Source organism: Diplotaxodon limnothrissa, linkage group LG9, assembly GCF_057381915.1.
Source record: "Diplotaxodon limnothrissa isolate DT_005_m linkage group LG9, D_limnothrissa_male_GT1.1, whole genome shotgun sequence".
Classification (NCBI taxonomy): domain Eukaryota; kingdom Metazoa; phylum Chordata; class Actinopteri; order Cichliformes; family Cichlidae; genus Diplotaxodon; species Diplotaxodon limnothrissa.
In genome coordinates this window covers 10,169,948-10,196,751 of record NC_140604.1, presented here as the reverse complement: position 1 = coordinate 10,196,751, position 26,804 = coordinate 10,169,948, and the positions used below count along the sequence as shown (strand labels likewise).

Sequence of the window (26,804 nt, the reverse complement as noted above, 5' to 3'; positions counted from 1 at the left end):
CATATTATCCATTTCATATTAATAGTCAGTTACTTTTTGATGCAGAAATATACATCCACAGTCTAATTTTTTTCAAAGTAGTGTGTGTGTACAAATATACATATATATAAACAAACATGTATTATACTACTCTGTGTCACTTCTTATAACTATAGTTTTTCTTGTCTTGTAAATTTGACCTTAATGTTCAGTCTTTTATTTTTTTTATATTTTATCTTCATGTGATTGTACAGCATACAGCCCACACAAAGTTAACGAGTGGCTTTCACATGTAAACAGTGCTCCACGTAATACTTGGCTAGATGGCAGTAGCGTGACTCCTTAATCACAGCCTTTGACCAGTCCAGTGTTTCTGTTTCAGTGATTTAAACATTGTGATATCCAGATAAGTGATATACCTTCCACAGAATAGCAGCCGCATGGCTACATGATCTCCCTAATCCGGCGATACAGGAACAGCCGACTGTCTCCACTACTCCACTTTCTCTTAGCATTGCCCATGCTAAGTGTTTCGCTTGATTAATACTCTGGCTCGGCTCTACAGCTGCTTTAAGAAAAATAAAGTCGCCTTGTTTGTTGAGCAGTACTTTATCAATTTTGTTGCTGTGCAGGTAATTATACGCCTCGGTGCTCTTGTAATTACGTAATTCCTCGCCATCAACGCCTTCGGAAAATACAAGGTAATTAATAATGTCGATGTAGCTAACATCGGGCCATAGTTTCATGTCATCTACCCACTCCGTGAGAAGTGACGGGTGAGGCACTGCAACTGAACTGTCCTCGCTGCTTTTTAAAACATCTTTACTGTGTATCCACCTTCGATGTGTTGCCATTTACTCCAGGTAAAACAAACTGCAGTGAGAGAAATCTTTATTAACAGTGAAGGTGTAACCCCGCAACTGTCAACAACAGCGCAAGCGGAAGTAAAAAACCGGCTTCCGCTATGAATCGGGGTAATGGCGCGAAATCAGAAATACTGTGGATACGTTTAGGTAGTTTAACATGGAATAAAGCATAATATTTTAGAAACTGTGCATTTTATTTGCAAAATCAGTAACGTTCTCACATAAATGTGGTGCAACATTTTTCCCAGCAGAAAGTAAAAATAGATCACAGACAGATTGGACTATAAGAAGTGTCAAGTCTCTTATACGAACGAGGTGTTTGTGCTCTACAACAATGATTCATTGCTTTTTCCCTCCCTCTCCTCATTCACTCCTCTAGCTTGCTCGACCATCACGGCTCTTTGAGTCATGAAGGAAGGGTCAAGTCTGAACACTGTATTTACAGCAGCAGTTTAGCAGTTCTTCCACTGCTTAGCTTTACCCTGAGAATGAGCTGAGAGCAAGCGCCTCAGAAAAAACAACAACAGCTGTTCTCGAGTCCCCGTGTTCACAACAATGTATTTGCAGTGTTATTGTTCGCCATCTTGTTTTCGAGAAACAACTAATAAAGTAAGTGCACAAGTGGGTACTGAGTAAGACAAAGATGTCCTGGTGATTTCTGCAATACACATGTTAGAAATAGTAGTGATGTTTGTAACCAATCAGAAACATCCTCGCTACACAGTCTCTGGGTCTTAAAATAATGAGCGCACCGTCCCAGCTAAACCTGCTAATGCACAGTCACTCTGATTATGGCCGAGGCCCGAGGACGTGGAAGTTAGTATACTGTAGATTGTTAGATGTCACACATCACCATCCACGCCAGCTCAGATTGACACGAATCACTCAGTGTCGGGGAGTTTTTACACGATCCTTTGATGCTGCATCTGTTGATCTCCTCACTGTACGTTACCCCACTGGCTTCATGAGAAATTACATCTCCCAGCCACGATGCATGCTAATGTTGGCCGTTCACGTGTCGCCGTTCAGCGCGTATGACAGAACGGTCCACTGCTCCAAGCTGGAAGGTCATTTAAAGGCCAGACATACAGACCCCTCACCTCCTCCCTCCTCTACCCGTCTCCCCCTGCCTGAGAACCAGAGATAAACCTACACATGCCAGCCACACAGGACCAATAGTCGTGATTTATCAGAAGCCATTTGCTACCTGAACGCCTATGAAATTGTAATGAACTTGATTATGCTTTTAATGAAGTGTGAGAGGTTCCTCAGAAATGATTATAGCTGTGCTCTGGCTCACAGCTATGGGCTGTGCAGGGAAAAGGAGGAGGGAGAATGGAGGAAAGCGAGGACTGGAGGATTGTCACAAAGAATGAAGACTTGGTAGCAGCGACTCAGGATACTGTAGGGCAAGCGGAGGTGCACACAGCAGCGCCACGCTTCTTTGGAATAGATTACAGGGGTGTTTTACTGTATGTGCGAGGTGACTTGACCCGACCAACCCCATTTCAATTCTTCCCTGCTAAGGGATTTTCCCTCAAAGCTGCATGCTGACGCGGTACATTAGATTGAACAGCCTGCAGCCTCATAGGTCATATTTTGCATACATATTAGGCAGATTGGGATGATTCTAACCTTTCCATGTACAGGGGCTCACATTCAGATGGGGGAACATTATTGTTTGGTAATTTCACACACAACTCTCCACTCTCCCTTGCTGCTTTTTCTTTAAATACCAAATGATGAGCTAAGTGGTTGGTAAAAGGGCACGCAGACAGTCTAAAAGCAGAAAGCAGCTTTTTGCACTCATATGACAAATTGTAATGAGACACCTTGTGGAGGTGCATAGGGTCAGATCTGCTTTACAGCAGTTTAAGCTCAAATTTGGTTTAAAACACAACAAGAACTACTGCTCCATGGAGTTCATGGCAATGTGCATAGTTTATGCCCTGACAGTATTATACTCAGGTTATTGCCATATGATCTACAGATGTAGAGTTTAAAAGAAATGATTTCTAATGATACATACAACAGAAATTAATGCTTTATGTGTGAGCAAAATAATAAGAGCAACAGAGACAAACAATACTTGATCCTCTGTAACCAGAACTCTTCATGAGGTGTCTTTAAAATGTGTTTTTAAAGACTTACAGTTATCTGTGAGGTTCTAGAAAACAGTAACAGTAACAGCATCTAGCAAGTTTTCTCTTCTATAAATGTTTCAGTAGAGTAGAATAGAAAAGGTTTTATTCTGTTGTCTGTGGAATTTCTGAGGTATCCCGTCCATGGTAGTCTAAGACAGTGTTTCCCAACCTTTTGGAGCCACGGCACATATTTCACATTAGAAAAATCACCAAACAAAAATGTCACAAAAACCACAATGATAATTTTTCCCTGCGCACCAGATATACAGGGAGTGCAGAATTATTAGGCAAGTTGTATTTTTGAGGAATAATTTTATTATTGAACAACAACCATGTTCTCAATGAACCCAAAAAACTCATTAATATTCAAGCTGAATGTTTTTGGAAGTAGTTTTTAGTTTGTTTTTAGTTTTAGCTATTTTAGGGGGATATCTGTGTGTGCAGGTGACTATTACTGTGCATAATTATTAGGCAACTTAACAAAAAACAAATATATACCCATTTCAATTATTTATTTTTACCAGTGAAACCAATATAACATCTCCACATTCACAAATATACATTTCTGACATTCGAAAACAAAACAAAAACAAATCAGCGACCAATATAGCCACCTTTCTTTGCAAGGACACTCAAAAGCCTGCCATCCATGGATTCTGTCAGTGTTTTGATCTGTTCACCATCAACATTGCGTGCAGCAGCAACCACAGCCTCCCAGACACTGTTCAGAGAGGTGTACTGTTTTCCCTCCTTGTAAATCTCACATTTGATGATGGACCACAGGTTCTCAATGGGGTTCAGATCAGGTGAACAAGGAGGCCATGTCATTAGTTTTTCTTCTTTTATACCCTTTCTTGCCAGCCACGCTGTGGAGTACTTGGACGCGTGTGATGGAGCATTGTCCTGCATGAAAATCACGTTTTTCTTGAAGGATGCAGACTTCTTCCTGTACCACTGCTTGAAGAAGGTGGCTTCCAGAAACTGGCAGTAGGACTGGGAGTTGAGCTTGACTCCATCCTCAACCCGAAAAGGCCCCACAAGCTCATCTTTGATGATACCAGCCCAAACCAGTACTCCACCTCCACCTTGCTGGCGTCTGAGTCGGACTGGAGCTCTCTGCCCTTTACCAATCCAGCCACGGGCCCATCCATCTGGCCCATCAAGACTCACTCTCATTTCATCAGTCCATAAAACCTTAGAAAAACCAGTCTTGAGATATTTCTTGGCCCAGTCTTGACGTTTCAGCTTGTGTGTCTTGTTCAGTGGTGGTCGTCTTTCAGCCTTTCTTACCTTGGCCATGTCTCTGAGTATTGCACACCTTGTGCTTTTGGGCACTCCAGTGATGTTGCAGCTCTGAAATATGGCCAAACTGGTGGCAAGTGGCATCTTGGCAGCTGCACGCTTGACTTTTCTCAGTTCATGGGCAGTTATTTTGCGCCTTGGTTTTTCCACACGCTTCTTGCGACCCTGTTGACTATTTTGAATGAAACGCTTGATTGTTCGATGATCACGCTTCAGAAGCTTTGCAATTTTGAGACTGCTGCATCCCTCTGCAAGATATCTCACTATTTTTGACTTTTCTGAGCCTGTCAAGTCCTTCTTTTGACCCATTTTGCCAAAGGAAAGGACGTTGCCTAATAATTATGCACACCTGATGTAGGGTGTTGATGTCATTAGACCACACCCCTTCTCATTACAGAGATGCACATCACCTAATATGCTTAATTGGTAGTAGGCTTTCGAGCCTATACAGCTTGGAGTAAGACAACATGCATGAAGAGGATGATGTGGACAAAATACTCATTTGCCTAATAATTCTGCACTCCCTGTAGTGGAATAGACTCGGTTTGTCCCCAGTGTACCTTTTTTGCTTTCTTCTGACCACTACTCTTGCTAGGACCTTTACCTGGGTTAGACTCAGTACTCAGCTCAGACTGACTTCTTTTTTCTTTTCAGATATTTATCTGTAGCTATTACGTGTTGTCTCATAGCATGACTATTATGTAATTTCTTCTTCTGTTTTACTGGCAGTTGGCAACCCATTTAGTTAGAGCAGGTAGTTGTACTGCCCTCTAGTGGAAGAGAATGTAATTGTTCTGCTCGTTACTTACGCAGATCGCTGAGAGTGCTAATCAGGTCCAGATAATCTTCCACGGCACACCTGATCATTTCTCACGGCACACCTATGTGCCACGGGACAGTGGTTGGGAAACACTGGTCTACGTGACTGGACTCCTTTAAATTTAAGCTTCTTTCTATTCTGTAGTTTCTCGATGTTCAGAGATCAGTTTAAAACTTTCTTAAACTTTTATTTTGTAAAAAATGTCTCTACGTCAGTCTAATGATGGTGATTCTACGAGTACTGTGACTTTTTCGTCATATTATTTCAAATATCATCAGGATTTGCACATTTAATAAAATGGGTCTTTTGGCATCTGAATAGGCTTTTCGATTGCAGCCTCAAGACGTGCATAAAAGCAAATCCTTAGAGAAGTCTGAAGTTAACACACTCTTCATGTGCATGAAGATTGTGGTAATTTAGGCTTTTAATTATTTCTTTAAATTGTTGTTTTTCCCAGGTGGAATGATCATACAGGAAACATCTTTAACGACTTTAAAAAACAAGAATTTGGTCCACAAGTTTGAATTTATTTGGGATTTTCTTTAATCAAAGGTATACAACATACATATTATTCACATACATTTCACAACTCATTGAAGATCTAAGAAGAGGAAGGTGTAGGGGGTGCATGTGTACTTTTAACCCTTTGTGAATTAGAGAAAATCCAAAGTAATATCAAACGTGTGCACAAAGTTGTTAAAGATGTTGTACAATCATTCCACCCTGGAAAAAGGAGATTTCAAGGAAATCAAAAAAACCCTAAACTAGCATGACATTCAAAGCCCACGATAGCTGCATGGTATCATGCATTCAGCTCTGACAATAGAGGTAAAACCTTAAAACTGCCTTATGAGCCATCACTACATGACAAAACTGTGTGCACAGAGTCACAGTGAGCACATAGTTTAAAGCTAAATTAGGAAACTCAGATGAATGTGACAGTTTGGGTACTAGCTTCATCATTTCTTCTATTTACTTCTCCTTTAAACCTCTATGACCTCTTTCGTTTTCTTGCTGGAGGTGGAAGAGTTAAAGATGCTAAGATTTTTTAATTTGGATCGACTTGGACGGACAGGATTAGAAATGAGTAAATCAGAGGGACAAGCTCAGGTTGAGCAGTTTGCAGACAAAGCTAGAGAGGCAACGATGAGATGGTTTGGACATGTGGAGAGGACGGAAGATAGAAGGAAGCTAGGCTGAGGCAGCTGAAGCAGTGTGACGACTCCAAAAGGGAGCAGAAGTAGCAGCAAAACAAGAGAAGCATTGGATTAGATAGAAGCAGTCCATTTGTTATTTTTACCACATTTTGAAATAGCTGCAACTAACGTGATATGGACAATAGTCCAATATATCAGCAAAATATTGGTATTGCCTTCGTCCGGCCATCGTCCTGTTGAAAACTCACTCATCTGTTTTTCTGCACTGGCTAAATATCATCATAAAGATCATATATGAGTTATTTTTATGATAAAATAATGTTTGCTTGTCTTTAAAGTACAGCAAAAATAAAATCACCAAAAACTCGAATAAACAAATGACATTAAGCTGGTATTTTTCACCCTTTGTCTGAGCCTTCATATTGCAGATTAGCTCATTTTGATAAACTTAAACGAAAACATTTGCTGGACGACGCCTGATGACGCTTGTACACTTTCTCGAATAAACACCCTGCAACTGTGAAAGACATCTAATCTGAATCAGTAGGTAGTGATAAATGCAGATGTTTTATCAGGCTGTTTGCACTGTGCCACTTGTGGCGATAATCACAGAGCGAGTACAGTCTGCTGCTGTGGCTGTCACTACGCTGTCCACATGCTGAGGCAGTAACACTATCTGCAAAGTCCCCAAAGCTGTTAATCAACTCCTCTCTAATGTGTTGTTCACACCTTCTCCCTCTCCCCCCCTCCTCTCTGCACAAATCGGTGGATTTCTATCTTAGACGGGGTGTTTGGCCGGGCGATCGCTGTCGCTAATTTGTTGTGGCAATATTAATTAATGATCAGCCTGTCACAGCTGTTTATATTGAGACAGATTAGAAGTGGGAGAGATTAGACAAAGAAAACAATCTGCGAGAGGCTCAACGGCTGACAGGGGTCACCTTCACGTGTCTGAAATCATATTCAATTTGCCGTGGGGGAGGCGGGGAAATGACTCCACTTGACCAGTCTGTATCCTTCCCTATCTGTGGTGCTCCACACTTACAGATAACTAAATCAAATCAAGCTGAAAGCAAGAAAATAAAAGACAAACTGCAGTCACATTTGATCTCGGCTAATGCGACGAGCAATTAAAATATCCTGTTACGCTATTTGCAGTCAAAAGAGAGAAGAACTTAATTTTTGAAAAGCTGCAGGCTTTTCATGCCTCAGCTCATCCATTAACCCAAATTTTCAGCCGCTCCTGCCACTAAACAGATTTCTCTATTCAAATGGAGCTTAATCCGAGGTGGCAGAGCGCAGCATCCTGACCACTGACCTCCCTACTGTCCTTCCCGTACGCGGACCTGCTGACTCCCAGCCTTCCCGCGGCTGCACACAAATCTTGAGCTCAGTTGACTTGGCAACACCGCAGTGCGTTGTGACGGCGAGTGGAGATTAAGTGGCCAATCAAGGCCTGAACAGTGGGGTAATCATTCCACTTGGTAAAATGGGTGTCAGAATTATTCTAGCACTTTCTCACTTCACTGTGCAGGCTGTAATAAGGCAAAGACATTTTCCTGTAACTCGAGCACGGCGGATAGGATTCAAGAACAACTTCCTGCTGATTGATTAATAATGACGATGAACAATTATGTTCCTAGAAGCTGATGTAACCTTGAGTTCAGGGACTGTATAGAAAATCTATGAGGAGAGAAGAGAGTTCAGTGAAAAGACAACAAGTCTTATTTCTCTTGTTTCTTCATATTTCTCTTTTATTATTATTATTATTTATGGTTATGTTTAGGCTCCACCCTTTATAAAAACACACTCCCTAAAGATAACCAGAGCAACTGCTATTGTTACCACAGCACAACTGATTAATAAATATTGCTATTTGAATATAAAATGATGAGAAAACACTGCAGTGCACAAGCCCTTTTGTACAGGGTTATAGAAATCATATATTTCGCGACATTTTATTAAAAATATAGAGTCGGTTTAGTTACTTTCTGTTGCTTTTCTCACATATTCGAAGGAAATGCCGTATGTTCTTCTGCAACCCTCTTGTGCAGCTCCTTAAATTGAGACAAGAAGGCTACTATGTTTAAATCCTTAAACTGTTAAGGTTACCCCCATTCCCTAAACTGCGACCGTGAATGTGCTGTTGAGCAAGGCGGCTAGCTCTCAACCCGAGCCTGCGATGGTACCGAGTCTCTGAGCGCTGAGTAAGAGGAGCGAAGCGAATATAAGGCGAGATATCTCGGCAGAATACATTCTCGTTTGATTTCCCTCGATAAATAAAGGTTAAATGAAGGAACGGAAAATGAAAGTCCTCGCTGGAAGATAAATAGCTCTTTAATGCCAAGCAGACAATGGCCCGATGCCTCATTTCTGCTGTGATTGTTAAAGTGAGTTCCCAGACACGTGAGTGTGGGAGGGATGGAGGACGGTGCAGGCTGTTACTGCAAGAGAATCTGTTGTATGTGGTTCTGCACTCAGATTCGTGCCTTGTCAGTCTCCCTCTTATATCCCTTAGTACATTTACGTGAAGACGGAAAGGTCTGAGAGGAATACAGAACCATGTGGTTCTGGTGCGTTTAAATATTTCATTTAGACGCATTCTGGAGTTACCAGCTCAGTCCAGCTCGAAGGCCTTCTGCAAGCCCTCACTCATTTGTTCCACTCTTTTGAATTAATACAGTATCCTGAATTGGTGGCCAGCCATGGATTCCTTCGTTTCACTGTCAAAATCATTGTATTTAAGTGTTGTCACTTCTTTGTGTTCCCAAATTCATTTTTCAAAAAGAAAAAGGGGACGTCTCTTACTGTTCCTTTCACTCACTGCTAGACATTAGTTGTTGTAAGATGTCTTTCAAAACACAAAAGTCTTTGCTACCATGAAGATGACCCACTGCTTTTAAGTAGAGGCAATACTATGACCAGTAATTGGGCACTTGGGTTAGGTTCCTGATGTAGCACAGCTTTAAAAACTTGATGCTATACCCCGTCCTCCTGAGTTATATGATGCTGACTCTTAAAAGAGCTTCTCAGGTTAGCTTCAGTCTGAAACAGGTTAGCTTTAGTTCCCGTGGGTTTCAGGTCTAGGGTCTGAAACATGACGCCAGTGGAGAAGCGCTTCATGCTGCATACTGTGCATGTTTCTATTAGAGAGCATAGAAGGGCTTTCACCCACCAGAGATGTGCTTCTATGCAGTCCTCCAGAATCCCAACTGTGTGTGGCTGGACGCCAAATGCTGACTGTTTGACAAGTGGGCGGGAACAAAGAGCAGAACAACAGAAAAGTTCACTGGGAAACAGTGAAACAAACACTAAAGATTAAAAATATAGCAGATAGCACAGATAGTTCACTTTTTGTTGTTTTTAACACTTGGTTTCACTTTGCTCTGTGTGAACTTCACTCTGACTGACCAACAATAGCACAAGCAAGAGTGGGCCACAGTGGGCTACCGTCACTAAACAACAAATTCCCCTTTAGACCTGTGCTTTTTCTATTGGCCAGCAGGAAGCATGTACTGCACTCTGGTTACAAAGAAGACAGTTTCCTAACAAGCTGCTTCTCTTAAGGCTAGTTTCAAGTCTTATTTAAAACAAACCAATGCTGATTGTGTAAATTACCATCATATTTAGATTAGAATGGATGCTAAATGGTGCAACTGACAAGTTATCATATGATATCAGTCATGTAGTCAGGCGGCAGCGGCCAAAAATACAGAACTCGACAAACTGGAGCTATGTCCATCTTTTATATACAGTCAGGCAGACTTCCACTGGCTGCACTTGTTCTCATCTATGCTAGGGCTGAACGATATATCGCATTTGCGATAATATCGCGACATGATCAAGTGCAATTTTCTAACCGCAAAGGCTGCGATTATACTGCGATTATATTATACAATTCATGGGCTGCATCCTCCTGAGGCCGCATTTGTAGACCGATTACGTCACAGCGACGCGCCGAAGGCTGTCCAAATTACTACCATATCCCAGAATTCATAGCGCGGCCCAGCCAAACTCCAGTTTCCAGCAATGGCGGCCGCTACTAAGTTTTAAAATTACTCATACTAATCTTTCTGGGTCACAAAATAAACTTTTAACATATTTTCAGGCGAGAAAGTAGTTGTGTAAACATCAAATATCTGCTCGGTTTATCAAGATATCCCATATTTGCAAAAGTGCTTCGACGTTTTCAGAGGCGTCTGCTACCCACCAGCTCGACAGCTAGCCGGGAGCTCGAGGGTTACTGATGCGGCCGAGAACGGCACAACTCCCGGCACATCATTTTCAGATCACCGCGGAGTTTCGCTGCTCGGGTTAAACGTAATATATAAGTCACTTAGACAACCTAAAAATGTTATTGTTGGGTTTTTTTCAGTGTTTTGTTTGTTCGTGAGTAAATCGGTTTGGCTGAGATTAAAGTTATTAGATTAGATAAAATAAAACTTTATTAATCCCCCGGGTGGGTTCCTCCTTGGTTTTCACACAGCTGACTAAACGTCAAACAGAAAACTTATTAAACAGAAGTATGAGACAGTCGAGAATTTACACCAGTGTCTGGTTATATTTTAGATAGCAAGAAGCAGACGGCCGAGTTTATTAAACTCCACCGAGACAGCGGTGACGCTAATCAGAACTAGCCTTCTGATTAGCTAATCAGAAGGCTAGACCGTCCAATTTCACGCCTTTAAACTTTAAAGGCGTGTTTGTGTGTGTGTTTATACAATTGCTATTATGTTTGCACTTTATGTGTAATGTTACTGACTGCAGAGATCAGTAAGATGTGTGTATTTTTTATTTATTAGTTTTATTTATTTAATATTATTTTTTAATTGAATGACTGTCTAGTAGTTCACAGATGTCGAAAAACTGAGTGTGGTAAAGCCACTGATTTTTTTTATGTATATTTCTGCAATCTGCACATTGTACTGACTTTCATTTTAATGTTTACACCAGGGTTCCTTGTCAGCACTTTATGCTCAGATGTTTGTAAGCTAAAAATAAACTATTGTGTATGTTCAAATATACTGTTGTGATTGAAGAAGTTAAATAAAAATGTCAGTCATCAATTCATGCATCACCTCATGTCATCATAACAGAGGTCTGTCTTCCAGGAAAGAACAGTTTAAAATTAATGTAATATAGTATTGGCCATACTATATGATGTATTGCTTGTCTTTGTTTAATAATACAGAAGACAAATACCTTAAAAAATAATCGCATATCGCATCGCAATCGCAATATTGGGGCAAAAAATCGCAATTAGATTATTTTCCATAATCGTTCAGCCCTAATCTATGCATGTCAAGTTTGACCTTATCTAAAAATATACACGTGCAACTGGATGCAACAACTCTGAGAAGAAGGTTACCAACAACAACCAAGTCACCACAGTCCTGTTTCGGGTTAGGGTTAGGCAGTAAACTTAGTTAAGGGTTATGAACCATGACTAGGTTTTCTGACTCTTTTCTAAAGTCTGGATGAGGGTTAATGATACACAGAAAACATCTATGCATCCAAGCTGTGTTCTGCAACAGGTAGCTAAAGGGAATTCTGAAGAAAGAGAACAGCCTGAGCTGGCACAACATAATTTGGCATACCACCATAACGTTTGCTCTACCCTCAGGCTACAGCTGGCAACCACCCCCACATTACGTGTCACATCTGCAGTGTAGTCAACCACTGCCCGTGCAATCAGTGTTTGGCAAGAAGACTGACTCAAATGTGAGTGAGAGCGTATAAGAGCCGGAGGGCTTTGCATTAAGGTTACGCAACATGTAACACATTATATATCCATGAACACACGCCTGGCCACATGTTTATTCACGCACGCATGAATATTATGTTAACGCCTTTGTCCTTCAACGCCAATGAAAATAAAACGTTTCTCGAGCCTGGCAGACGGCACAGCTGACTTTCAAGAAATTCCACAAGCGAGTGCTTTCTGGAACTAAACGGGTGCGGCAAATCCTCTTAAAATCCTTTTAGACACCGTGGCAGTGGGGAGAAAAAGAAAGTTTCTCCCAGGCAAACATGTGCAGGTTTGTTGGGTTGATGTTGGGCTCTGGGGAAGGACACTTTTGCCAGTTTATTTCTTCAAGGCTAGGGAAGAATATTAACACAACACATACCCTACAGGGCGCGTTGTGTGTCGACACAAAAGTCTTCAAGGGAAGACTTTAGGGAGACGTGATGTGAACAGCTTAATTTTTTCAATTCAAGACCTCGAGACGGTGGTTTTACATGTTCTTTCTGCTGGGGTGACCTGGACAGCTTGGCTGCAGAGTTCCTCGCTATGCAAACAGTAGTAAACAATGAAAATCAGTGTGACTATCTACTCAGGGCAGTTTTACTTGAGATAAAGTCCTGCAGCTGCAATGGAGTTTTAAATGGCTGTCAACAAGTGCCAGCCGATCCAGCCACCGTGTCTTTAGGCTCTCCAATTTCCTCAAGTTTCTCACAAACTAGTTTCCTCGCTCTGATTGCTATTTACATATTTGGGTAAATGAGCATGGGATTGGTCTCAGTGGTTTGTTTGTCGATTTGCTCTTTGCTTTTCTATTTCCTTTGGGCAACAGATTGAATTAATGTTTGTAGACACTGTGATGCCACACATGAGGAAACAGGAGATTTTGCAAAATTACAAAACTCACCCAATTACAGCTCTGCAAACACATAAGACTGACGAAAAAAAGGAGAAAAAAACCTCATTTGGGTTTGTGACAAAGATTTCTCATGTGTCAGAGGCACGGGGACAATAATTAGCTTCATTTACATGCTTTTCTATTAAACAGGCCAACAAACAGATATTTGTTTACCCTAGATGAAGGCTTCGCAGAGCACACACCCATGAGCAGATGTGCAAAAAAAATGGCGCATCTTTAGCTTTTGCTGTAAGACCTATTTTGGACAACAGATAAATGTCAGCTTGCTCACACATTTCTTTATTTCTGCTTGAATCGGGCTCTCTTTAGCTCCTATCTCCTTTCCTCCTTAATTACTTGTTGGAAGGTGTTTGGATTTTCACCGCACGCCTGCTGTTTTGGTCATTACAGGCCCCTGTTGGAAGTGGAGTGTCTGCCAAAGAAGCTTAGCAAAAGACAGGCGCTGGGGATGTGTCTGCACTCACCTGGGGTAAATGAGGACAACTCTGCCTGCTGGCTTTGAGACCTGTTCTCCCCTCGGGGGCCGTCCTGATGTTGAAGAGGGCCTGAAGAGCATACTGGGCTGCCTGATTCTTGGCCAGCTTCTTGCTGCGGCCATAGCCCTCGAAAATCCGCCCGTCCACACGCACAGCCATCACAAAGCTGCGCAGTCGTCGGCCTTCGGCTCGCTCCGAAAGACAGGCGTAGCGCAAGCCCGGCCGCAGCTCATTGAGCACAGCCACGGGGCTCTTAGGGGCCTCGGACTCTTGGACAATTCCACCGAGCCTCTGCTGCGCCTGCACCATCAGGTCCAAGGTGTGGCGCAGCAACCGCCCGTGTCTGAGCAGCTCGCTGGAAAGCAACTCGCTTTCGGTTTCCGAGTTGCAGAGCGAGAGGCGGTCGGAGCACGACGAAGACTCAAACTCCTTAAAGAGCGTGTCGGGGAAGTCGGCCTGGTCTGAGGTGAAGTCGGCTGAAGGGTTTGAAATGTTTCCCATGGCTAGGTGGGCCTGAGGAGCATTGGGGAACTGGATGAAGGACTTGAGGGCCAGCTCTGCGGCCCTCATCTTGGCTTTCTTCTTCGTGGGGCCTGTGCCCTCAAAGGTCAGCCCGTTGACTTCCACAGCGATGGAGAAGACGGGAGCGTGGACAGGGCCCGTCTGAGACACCATCCGGTACTGCAGGCCGGGCCGCAGCTCATTCAGCTGTACCAGCGCGTTCTTTGGAGCCTCAGACCAGGACAGTTTCTTATAGATCAGACGGAGTTGACACAGGTGCCCGTTATTGTCTTCCTCCAGTGGCCGTTTCCTCTTCAGACCAGAACTCCCGCTTCTTGTTGACTGACACTCCCCGGGCCCTATGGAGCGATCCTCTAAGTTACCAATATTGCGGTTTTCCTTCACCTCTGCACTGCTGGTGCCTGCGATAAAAGGAAAAACAATGTCATTGCAAGTGATAAGAAAATAGTCAAAACACAAGAGTGAAAAGAGGCACGTTTATCCTGACTGAACAAGACGAATCAAGAAAAATCTCTCAAGGCAGATTGAGCCACTCGATACACAATGAAATGGTAATGAACACGTCTGCAATCGTCTCCCTGAGCCGAGCCCACTTCATACCTCGGGGCTCTATCATATTTAAGTATTTTAAAACCCCAAATACAAATCCCCTAAAATGGCGATGTTATCTGCCAAATCATCCTGTAATCTGCCTCCAAATTAGTTCTGAATCTGTGTCACAAGTGGGGAAACACTGGTCCCCGCGGCCAATGCAAAGCATCAATCCTATTTGTAATAGGGGGTGGGGATCTCGTCGAGTGGCAGGCATTCTGAGAAAAGGATGAGAGAAATGTCTGCAGCCCGCTTTATTTCACACTTCTTATCCTCTGTGAGAGCAAAGTCTGAACAGCTGTGATACGCTCTTCAAACCTAGTTACGGGGTAGTGGTGGCGTATTGCATTTCTGATGGGAAATGAACAAAAACAGGGTGTTCAGATCCTGCCAGAAGAATGTTAATGGTGGCATGGGAGCCATTCATTGGTGGGCAGATTGTAGGTCTAGATGATAGCGTATGCAGGCATGCAGTTACCTATCTAATGACTTAATTATCACGAACACTCGGATTTAATATTTAATCGCTCGCTTTTAAAGGAATACAGAATTTTAACGTGCAAGCTGACACCAGTGTGTAACCAAAGAGCTCATCTGCCAAATAATTAATTATGCGGGGCGACAGAGAGATCATTTCCATATTAGGCCTGCCACTGAGAGAGGTAGCGTGTGCACTGACAGAGAGAAGGAAAAAGACGCAGCAGCTTACTTAAACTGTCCTCGTCCTCTGTGCTGCTGGTCCCAGGGCTTATGTACTTGAAGGGAGCGATCAATGCCGACAGCATACTGACTTTCTCTGGAGGGGAGACAAGAGACACGCAGAGTCAACAACAGGGCAGCGGAGGAGATGTTTTGATAGTTTTATCGATTAAAGCCGCGGATCATCATCGGCCCCAACACGGGGCCAGAGATGAAGCATAAGCGAGCAGAACTATGCACACAAGCCTGTCACCCATGCATGGAGCGCAGAGCGCACACACGCACGTGGTCAAGTAAAAATCCACACATTCGTCCACTGTGACTCACACTACAACGTTTGCTGTTTTGTGGACTGTCCTATTTTGCTGCTTCATTCACAAAAGTCACCATGGGGCTTAAAGGAAAATATTCACGTCTGCAGAATCAGCGGCGTCGCCAGAGAAAATGCAACATTAGATGCAACAAAGCAGCTTTCTAAATCAAAGTGGTCCGTTCAGATTTTAGACAGGACAATATCACAGCTGTGGGCAGGAAAGGACTTCTTGAGCCGTTACTCTAATAATATGTGTAAGCTGTTGTGTCCAAATATGCCAAAAAAAGTCATGCAATCTAGTCTCTCATTCACACATCTAAAATCATTAGGCTTAATTATGAACGCTGTTTCAGGCCACTGTAATCAGACCCAGATCGATATATTGGTTGGCCTGTTACAGATTTGTCAGTATTAGTATATCCAACAGACCGTTTAGCAAAAAGAAAATAATGCAAGTTATAATTAAATATTTGCTCATGATATAGTTCAGCAAAGCTCTTTTGTTTCCAGTACTGTCAACATTATGCACCACATATAGCATATATAATATTTTGGGGTTTTTTAGTAATAATTTTAAGTAATAATTCAAATCCAAAGGACCCCTCCTTTTTGTCCAGTGGCCCTAATCCTCGTCCATACCCGCTTAACAAGTGGGCCAGTCAGAAGGACTATATGCACATATACAAACACGCATACAGCAATAACTAACATGTATATGCTTATGTATTATAAATCCCCATTCTTTTGATTTTCATACACATTATGCTCATTTCCCCATCCCTCTGTGAACGCCATGTTACAGTCTCCATTTATAAGCAACCAAGTTTTTGTCATCTGACTATAATCAGTGATACAACGAAGATTTTAAAACTAGCAAGACAAATTAACCACTCGTGTCTGCGCCATACAAAACCTGCCCGCAGATTTTTTTTTCCATATCAGTAGTAGTCGTAGTAGTCGCAATAATTGTGTCAGCACTGCTCAGAATCGCAGAACTGTGACAAGGCATTTGATTTTTCTTGCGCGCCCTCATGAGGGATAATAACAAGATTTTTTATCTAATATTGTCAGGTTTGCTACTGTCTGCTGGATCACACCGATAAGCAATCTTCACTTTGCTGTCAGTGCTACAATTTTCATGTAATGTGGCACGTGAGATTCAAGTCACAGTGAAAAACGGCTCAATTAATTAAACCCAAAATGCAAAATAACCAACGTCTCTTCTTTGTGTCATGGTCCTGGGTCGTGCGACCCAGTGTTTTGTGTTTTAGCCTATTTTGATGTTTATTCTTTGTTTAGGGTCACTAAGGCAGTCCAGCCATTTGTACATATTACCCGTGTATTAAGTCTCCCTTGCCCTTCGTGTGTTTATGTCTGCGTGTCTTATATTGTCAAGTCCATGCTGTCGGTTATGTCATCTCCCCTGTACTACGTCTCCCCGGTTCATGTGTCTTGTCTAATCTCCATGTTTCCTGTTTTACTTTGAAAGTCTGTATTCACGGTCAGTGTATTCAGTTTCACTCCTTCTGTCCTGTCGTTAAGTTCATGTGTGTCAGCTGTGTTCCCATGTGTGGCCACTTCCCCTGATCATCCCTCATGTGTATTTAGTCTCTGTGTTTCATACAGTCTGTCTCGCGTCGTCTGTGTTACCACCTCCTGTGTTCTGTACCTCCAGCCATAGTCTTTCCTTAGTTTTGTCCAGTTTAGGTTTTCTGTTGAGTACTACACGTATGCTGCCCTCATTCTGTTTTTGTTCTTTTCATCAGCCATAATAAAAGGCTCGTTTTGTTGGAATCCACTCCTGCATCCTCGTTTGTGTTCGCACCTGGGTCCACCACACACCTTTCCGCACGGTCTGCCTCCGCAGACCGTGACACTTTGATTCTTCTTTCATTTTCAGGCATTTTAACCATTTGAAATCTTCCACACTCATGCGCCACACCTATGATGCTAAACTCTCTTTATCTACCACAGCGCTCTCCTGTTCCTCCCTGGGGCCCGCTGCTGTCCAGGTGTGCGTGTTGTTTACTGTATGAAGCCCTATTAGAGCCATTGCTTGGTCTAGTGCACTCCATGCAGCGCTGAGCAGAATTGACAGACCAGTCTGGCTCCTTAATTAAACCTCCCCTCTCTTCTCAACACCACCTAATGATCAATAGAAGACAAATGTAAGGGAGAGGCATCAGGACGGGAGGAAAGACAGGGCTGTACAAAAAGTACAATGAGGTGATGAAGAGGGAGAAATAAAGGCAGAATGAATGGATGTCAGTGTGTGCAGGGTTAGAGGGTGAGCCAGAGGTCACGATGCATCCCAGGCCCTTTGTGTCTCCACCCCAGCATTCAGGCCCGGGGCCGCAACAGTTTAACGTTGCTAAATGCTGCCTAAATGGGACGCAGCATTACAGTGCAGTAAACACATTTTGATAAGAGCACAAGGTTGTGAATGAGCTCGGCCCCCAGTGCTCTTTCTCTTCTCGCAGCTCAACAGCACTAGCGGGGCTCAATGAGTCACTCTGACACACATGGTTACACTCTAAACACTGAGGCTGGAGCTGTGCTAGTCCTCGTGGGCCAACATCACAATACACGCATTTGCATTCTGACCTAATTACGGACCGAAGCCCAACACAGGCAGCAATTTGGGCCTAAATGACTCCCTTGGCCAGTGTCATTATACAGGCCATTTTCAAATCAGTCTATATTGTTTTTAAACCCCCTAAAGCCCCATTTACAGTAAGAAAACACACACACACAGACACACATACGACTGTCTGCTGTATTTATAAATGTGGAAAAATTAGTGTTTTTAAGGGTCTGTTGGCTGGTACAGCATATCTTAGCTCATTCTTGCATTTACACACAAATGTCTCCGGCGCCTTTGTAGCGTGAAAGACAAATGTTCACTTCAAGCATGAAATTGGAGAGCACAGCGAGGCCAGCAATTAACACTCAGGAGCCCGAGCTTTCACACTGGGGCCCCAAACGCCTGTAATCTATATTTGATAATCCTGTTCCACCAAGGGGTCTTAACAACCCACTCATCAGCTATTGCCAAGTGAAAAGCCCCACTGGGCAATGAGACACCAAGGCTTTGCATAAACAGACTGAAAATCGAGAGCCGCTCTGACATACGAAAGTGCATCCTCCTTTAGAAATACGAGGCTGACATTCGGAGCGCTCAAATCTGGAGGTTTACAATGGAGAGGAGACGGCAGCTGTTAATACTGTGCTGTGATTGTAGGATCCAGGTCTGCCAGTGATAAATGCACTAATCCAGCATTCTTTAGGAGGAAAATCTTTGGCTTGTAAAATGAAGTCTGACTAAAGAGAAAATGCTTAGTTGATCGATGACCTGCATATATGTTTTCCTAATTAGTTTATGTTTACAATTAGCAGTTTGAAATCGTCCTTAATACAGCATGATGTTCACTTTGTAAACTGTGGGTTCACTTAAATAGGCAATAAAGCAGGATATGCTTTAATCACTGTCACTGACAAGTGGCTACAATACAGGTATCACAGCTTGATTACATTTCCTAAAATGAAATCCACAGTTCAGTTGTTCTTACATGTAGATGGGGTTTTAACCCTCTCGAGGCAGGCGTTGCCAATTTGCAACAGTTACAAACTAACAACCTGATTACCCCACATACATATTTTATTAGTTGTTATTACTCAGAAGTACCACTGCAGGACTTGGTTGTGCATTAGCAACAAAAAGTTTAATTTGAGCCTGAGAGGGTTAAAGGCCATTGCAACCCAATTTTACCATCATAGTTATTATTAGTTTTATTAAGGGACAAACTTCTTTTGAGTCACATTTATAGATGGTTCAAAGGACTGATAAAGCAACTGTGACCTCACCCGCTGGGACGTGAAATCCTGTCATTAAGTCAGGAGATGAGGTGTTTGAAACCGGATGTACCAGGTGAGGGATGTGTCAGACTGTGAAACCACGTGATCTTGGCTAACAACTTGTGATGGGCAAGTTGTTAACGTTCTCATGCCAAAGTGTAACAGATTATGTCATGTGACAAATTGAAGGTATGTTACGCTTTCGGCCACCCAACACATTTCTAGGTTATGTGTTCGGAAACGTCAGGAAACATGAGAACCGTTTGGAATGAATCTACACATGTACATTTCTTTTACTTTCTCAACATGAATCGCTTTGGATAACGCCATGTAATATGATTAAGACTGTAGTCAAGGTTAGGAATAAGGTTAGGGAAACGTGTGTTACCACTGGGAGCGTCCGGCACGTATCATGGAGAAGGTAACCTTCCGCGCTCTTATGGGTTGCCTCGGAACATGACAAATCGTCCGTAATTTATGTGTCGGGAATGAGATTGGTATCCTCATTATGTTAGTTTAATTGAACTAAAATGTTAAAATGGACTTAGCGTTTTATACAGTCAGAATTGCAATGAATACCTGACTGTTTATAAAAGCCAACGCTGAGGGTTGGAGCTACAGGTATCGCCCCCTGGTGAACATTCATAATAATGCAAGTTTAAGGCACTTTCCATTGGCTTTATTTTACAGACCCGGGAGATCTTTTATACTGCCTGTGACCACCCCAATCTTCTTCTCCAGATATTTAAAACGCTAGCCAACCAACCAGTGGGTGAAATCTTTTCTTCTTTTTCTCTTGTTCTTCACCCTCTGCATGTTCTCCTTCCATACATCCATGAATCTTCTCTCTGGACTTCCTTTTCCCCTCCTGCCTGGCAGCTCACTTCCATCCCTTTCCTTATTCCCCCTAACCTGCTGCACATCCTTTCTAACTCAACCTTTTTGTCTAGCCAACCAATAACCAATAAATAGGGCATCTTTTACTTACAGTGTAAATCTTTATTTTCTTCAGCTGCAGTCATGTTGATAAAAAAGCAAGAAAATATATTTTATTTTTCCCCTCCAAACAAATCAGGGAAAAACCTGCTAGTTTATTTCCAATTAATGCTAATGTGATGCAATAGCATTATCATCCAAAGAGTAAATGAGACCTAACGGCATGTAAGTAAAATTAAAATTCTATTTATAATGACCTGATGATAGCACTCGATGAAATGTTAGGTAATCACATCTCGATTGGCTTTATCCTCTGGCCATCGCGATGTTGAAATATTTGTGTGTTGACTAAAACGCTAAAATCACACACACTGACAGATGAAATATCATCCCTATGCAGTTAATGATGTAAGGAGGAAGCAGATTCAATGCACTGTCCTCCCTGCTTCCTAATGTGCTGGACTTATCACCAGGCTTTATGAAAGCCTGCACAGACCCTTTTATTCTGCATTCAAAGGCTTTTTATTTGAAGATTCACAGTCAGAATAGAGGTTTTTGTCTATAGAGCTCCTCCAGTCTGTATAATTTCACACAACCTTCCAAAACAATTCTTTTCACTTTCAGTGGAGCACTGTTCACTTCAAATGTCTCAGGAAGTAGCTATTGAATAGAAAATATCACTGTGGTTTCAATAACTCTGATGTTGAATCAACTGTGCAGCGGTAAGCAGCACAGTTTAGAGGTCATCTCTGAAATGCCACCTCTGACTGTGTTTTCAAAGGTTCATGAAGCGCCAGCACAAGTGCACTATTCTCTGATTTATAAGTGAGCTCCGTGTAACATAAGAGGCATTTTTTTCCCTCGGTGATTTACAGCTTGTAGTGCTACTGATTTTCCCAGAAATATAGCAGATTTTCACTGCTGATAACAAATTAATTTGCGCAGTTTTAAGTTAATGCTTCAGGAAGTCCATATGGAGGCCAGATTGCCGAGACCACCTGAAAGCTTCTTTAACAGAAATCGCTCTTAAAGCAGCATAAATACTCTTCTTCTGTTAGTTAGCACTGATATGAGATTGAGGCTGACTGTGAGGCCAGCTTCATGTTTCCAAATTATACACCGATTATACCCGTCCAGTATATCGGGGCAAATAAGGTGAATGTGCAACCTTCCCTGTCAAAGCTTCACCTCAAAGCTAAGAGGAAAAATCCCGTCTGCTGCGAAGTTCATCAAACGTATCACCGATCACCTCCGCAGATGTGAACCCCGTTACCTTACATGCCCTTCACGGTATCTTTCATCCATCCCTTCTTATTCAGCAGTGGGCCTGAATGAATGAGACAATGCATGCCAATAGTCTCAGCTCACTACGTCCATCCCCCACTGCACCAGGACACAGCGAGAGGAGACGACACTCATTTGTTTCCACCGCGGAAAGGCTGGGAGGTGGAGGAGAGCCAGGTTAGATAGGGAGAGCCTTGGCAGATGGCCAGACGTTCCTGATAGTGACAACCCTGATGATGGTTTCCATTCACAATGAGCCGCCGAACAGGCCCTCTCTTTCTCTCCTCGCACTTCCTGAATCAGTTCTGAGGAGAGGGTAATGAGCCCAATCAGATTTCCCCATGGCTCAGCATAACGAATGGGTCAGATGAGCGACAGGAGACACTAGTGAAACAGGTGCTGGGGGAAATCATTGACTCTCACTCTCTGTTTGACTTTCTCTCTTTCTCTTTCTGTATTTTTCTCTCAAACTCTTCTTAATACTGAATCCACTGAGCCAATAAATGAGAGGCTGTATTGTTTCTTTACAAGCTTGTCTCTAAAGAAGTTTGGACGCAGTGTTAAACGTAAATCAAAGCAGAAACTGACGATCTGTAAATCATGCAGAATCTGTGTTTGACTGAAAACAACACAAAGAAACGCAACTGAGAAATTTGATTTGAAAACGAAAGCTTTGAATTTGATGTCACAAAGAGCTTCAAAAAAACTGGGACAGGGGCATCTTTACCACTGTGTTGCATCACCACTTCTTTTGCCACCGAATGTGTTTCAGGACTGAGGAGCCCAGTGGATGAAGTGTTGGAAGCAGAATTATTCTTATGTTTGCTTAATAAAAGCAATATAAGCTCTTTCATAGGTTTGGCCCCTCCAAATGAATTTTATCCTGCATTTACCGGTGGCTAAAAGGTCTGGAATAGAGGCAACATCTAATAAAGGATGTCACAGATCTCTCCTGATTGGAGGAGTAATTCACCAGAAAGTGTTACCGTCTATTTCATATCTGCTGATTTGGCTTCGCTTCTACTTTCCCCGCCTTTCTGCCATCATGTACAGTGTTACTCTTCATAGCAACTCAAAGCTCGGACTCAGCAAAAACGCTGAAAACACAGTTCAAGTCCAAAGGCAGTATACTGAGCAGCTGCTCAGGTAACTACTCTATTGGCACATACAGATGCATAGTATAAGTTTTATAGCCAAGGTTAATGGAACGCAGCAATATTATAATAATATAGTGTAGTACAATAATGTTGCCCCTTGTTGTCATGTCTCAGCTGCTGTTTGTTGTAACTTCCTGTTTTACTTTGAAAGCTGGTTTTCTCACATGCTTTCGTCCTTTCCCTCGTCCCGTCCTGCACTCCTTGTTTGTCTGAATGTTCCACCTGTGTCTTTCCCTTCATCTTTGTCAGGTCATCTCGTTGCCTCCCTGCTTGTTTTTATTTTTCTGACTGATTTCAGGTTGTATATCCTGGAATCTACCTACATTTTTCTTTATGTCTTCAATTAAAAATGATTTGCTCCCTGCCCGTACGCGTGATTTGAGTCCACTAACAGAAAGTTTTCATTATTTGAAACTCAGTCCTTCTTAAATTCATACGTCTAGAGGTTATTGCGGCTGAGTCTACTTTTTGTGTAATTTGGTGTACTTCAGCCTTTTTCCCTGTTTCCTTTCCATAATAATAGATTCTGGACAGCCACCCTTCCACTGACACCGTTTCCGATAAGAAATCAGTACAGCCAGACGCATTTCTCAGGTCTTTGCTGGATGTTTTCTTATTTCTGAAGGACATGGCTTTTATCTGCCGAAGACAACTTTTTTGTCCATCTTTCGTCCTCCACTTGTCCAGTTTTCTTACATTTTTAAGGCCACATCATGCTGACATGTGCCAAGTTTTCAGCTAATGCCTCTTTGGGAAACACCTTGTTGGTGCAAAGCATATAATTTTATACCTGTCAAACTTTGTCACTTGTCATAGAGTCAGCTAAAGAAATGGAAACAGGATGCTGGTAACAAAGTGCCAAAAATACAATTGAAAATGTGAAAGTTGTCTTTTATGTGTAGGCAAAACACTGATTCACGCTTTAGTTAGGTATCATTTTATGCTTGGATGAGTCAAAAGGTTAGTGTTAAGTGGCTTGACATGGAAACGAACCAAAATAACATCCCTCTGAAAATGGTCTGGCACAAGGACTGGAATGGAAATGAGAGAAAAAGCAGCCAATGTCCAAAGAAAAACTTTGAAAGAGATTCAGAAAGCCTGGGGAACTATTGCTCAATGCCACTTAAAAATAAATAAATAAATAAAATCTGGCTCAGTGAAGCAAAAGAAAACCTTTGCATAGTATTGCATGAGTTTTACCAGGTCAAACTGTTGGTGTTTCCATTCAGTCACAGGCAATGTTGAAAATCTATATGCGCTGGACATAAATTATAAGTTGACTGTATTTTCTGCTAATTATGGAACTTTAATCACAACCTGCAATATTAAACTTAAAAAATATTTTAAAAAATCTACAATAAAAAAACACCAGAATATTATTAAAAACGTCCTTTCTGACTGTTAGTGATGTCTCATGACACACTCACAAAATGCTGACTTTAAGTGAACTGATTCAATGTAAAATGTCCTTTTAATGTTGGCACGTTAGTAAAATGTGAAATGTAATGCACTTGATTGGTTTACATTCAGTTTACACCAAGCACATTTTCTTTAATGATCAATTATTTGAATAAATAAACCTTTGATTTTCATTTCTGTTACATTTTACTCAAAACGACTGCTTCACGTTCGCCGAGGATGAAGAGTCATTTATAGCGCAATGACACAATACACGAGTGTGCCTGTGTTGTCCACACATGCGGGAAAGGCTTTGTGCTATGCGTCTGCGGGCCTCTGTACACACATCTGTCAAACATCTAAGGGGAAACATGCAGAGGCTGCTTTCATATTGTGTTTTTGCTGTTTGACAGACATAAAAAATGGGCTTTAGCAACATACAGTAACTCCAACAGCACAACCATAAATAACACCAACACTGCTGTGGTCCCCACCCACAGTAGATTTTCTGAATAATCAAACAGCTGTAATGTGACTGGATGTGTTATTTAGCCTCTGTGCTCAGTGTCTACATTCCTCATATGATTTCTCTCGCGTTGAGCTCCGCGCTTATTTCCTGTGGAGTAAAAACACTCGGCTGTAGAAAGCTCCTCGCATCGACCACTCACAGGATATGGGCTTTTTTTCTTCACGCTCAGGTATCACCGACCTGTCAACACAAATGTGCGTGAACTTCTGTGTTAGAAAGAGGTGTTTTAATCGCTGGTGATGTTCAGTGAGTTGAGAGTGGAGGACAAAAAAGAAAAAAAGGCATGTACAGTATGCTATGAAAATGGGAGTAAAAAACAAAAAGAGTAGGGGGACGCTTTAGCACACACTGATGGATATTTAGCACCTGATTAGCAGCAATGAGGACAAAGTAGCCAGGCCATCTGCTTTACATTTGCTCCCCTGGACATGCATGCATGCCAAGGGCAGGCTTCACTGTAGACACCCTTTGCTACACGCTGCGTGTCATTTTGTTGTCTTTTTGAGCAGATGTTATGCCGTTTTACAGATTAATGTGACCTTTATCACCTATACATCTTCACGATCATCAAAGATACATGGTCACCGGTTGTTTTGCAGCTACGTTATGTTCAGTTTGAACAACTTGAACAATGCGCTGCTAGTGGGAATTATCACTTTGTGTTTTAGGCGGATGTATCACGTTCTGTTTTGTTAACTCCAATTTCTGGTTCTCATTAGTGACTGAGGTTGGCAGGTATTACTTTTCATTTAATCATGTTAAAAGCTGCGTGTGCGCGAGACAACGTTTGAGACTTAGACTGATTAAACTTGTGTGGAATTCTTCATAATCTTGCACTTTTCTCATTTGATTTGTTTGCAATTAGTGTCTAACTTCGCCTCCTATGATAATTACAACAAGTAAGAAGATAAAAAATAGAATTAATTAGGAGGGAACAAACTTGAAATATCTGCAACATGACTCCTTATAAGGATCTAGCAGATAAATCTGCATCAGTAGGCCAGCAAATGATACACCTGTTCCCAAGTCTCCTGAGTTTGCTTCTTTTTAAGGAAGGAGCCTCCACCTTTGGGCTTTAAGCTGTTCTTATTAACTCTCAGTGTCCCTGGACACCAAATTTTAGCACTTCAGAAAAGAATCGTCCCCTGGCTGACTAAGATTTCAGTGCGGACGTTAAGCTTAGGATCAAATCTTCATCCAGACATGTAATCCAAACCACACAGCCTCATATTAAAAGGCTAACCTCCATGTTGTGGACGAGCTCATTTCAGATGTTACCTCAGGTGAGTTCTTGTCATTTTCGGCGTCTTTTTCCAGTCATGTGCTCCTGATCTCCGTCCAGTGTATTTTCACTCTTTGTTTCCATCCAAAGTATATATCACAGTTTTGTTTTTAGAACATCAGCTAGCTGGTGCATCTTATTGGTCCAGGATCAACATTGGCGCTAATCAATTATGTTGTTATGACTCTTTGGATAATTAACTCTTGTTAATGTATTTTCTTTACTAACTTGTAAAATATAATAACTATATTATCAAGTTGGGTTTGCTGTTAGCCCAATTTAGCTTATCATGTTGGTTTATTAGTGAGTTTTTAAAAGCACTGGCTAACTTCTTGGCTAATGCTAACTGAATGCTCAGATAATGTCACTGGTCAGTTGCTGATCTTGGAGAATAACAATGTTATTACAATGATGTCCTAACAGCATCAACGTGAGATACTTTGCCAACTAGTTACCCAACTTAACATTGAGTATTAGCTCCACTCGTCAATTTAATGAAGCTGAAAGAATCTGGGCTGATTTTAGCTTTAAATGGCGCCTCTGAGCTTGTTTGTTTCTTGGGCGCTAACAGCATTTGAACCTAGAAATGGTTAAAAACCTCATTCTTAACAAGCAAATGAGGCATTAGCAGGTTGGTCGTTTCACCACGTCTCCTGCCTTTATGCTATGTTTAGCAATTAGCTCATCTTATAGTAAGTAAGAGTATTTCAGAAAAAATCAAAACACAGTGTAACCACGGTAACTTCTGACCCCACTTCTACTAATTTCTGGTGTACCAACATGCATTTCTTTGGTTTTAGCTCTAATGACTCGGAATCAAACCCCCATAAAC

The 26,804-nt window shown here is 42.0% G+C and overlaps 1 protein-coding gene across 2 annotated transcripts in view; it reads right to left on the bottom strand.

Annotated features, from left to right (window-relative positions):
- Nucleotides 1-26,804, bottom strand: part of adarb2 (adenosine deaminase RNA specific B2 (inactive)) — a 240,458-nt gene that overhangs the window by 81,304 nt on the left and 132,350 nt on the right. For both annotated transcript variants that reach the window (XM_085362625.1, XM_085362626.1), the window contains 2 exons: nucleotides 15,229-15,315; nucleotides 13,395-14,329 (listed from right to left, as the gene is read on the bottom strand). In XM_085362625.1, the coding sequence (XP_085218751.1) occupies nucleotides 13,395-14,329; nucleotides 15,229-15,315 (1,022 nt within the window). The remainder of the gene's footprint in view (nucleotides 1-13,394; nucleotides 14,330-15,228; nucleotides 15,316-26,804) is intronic.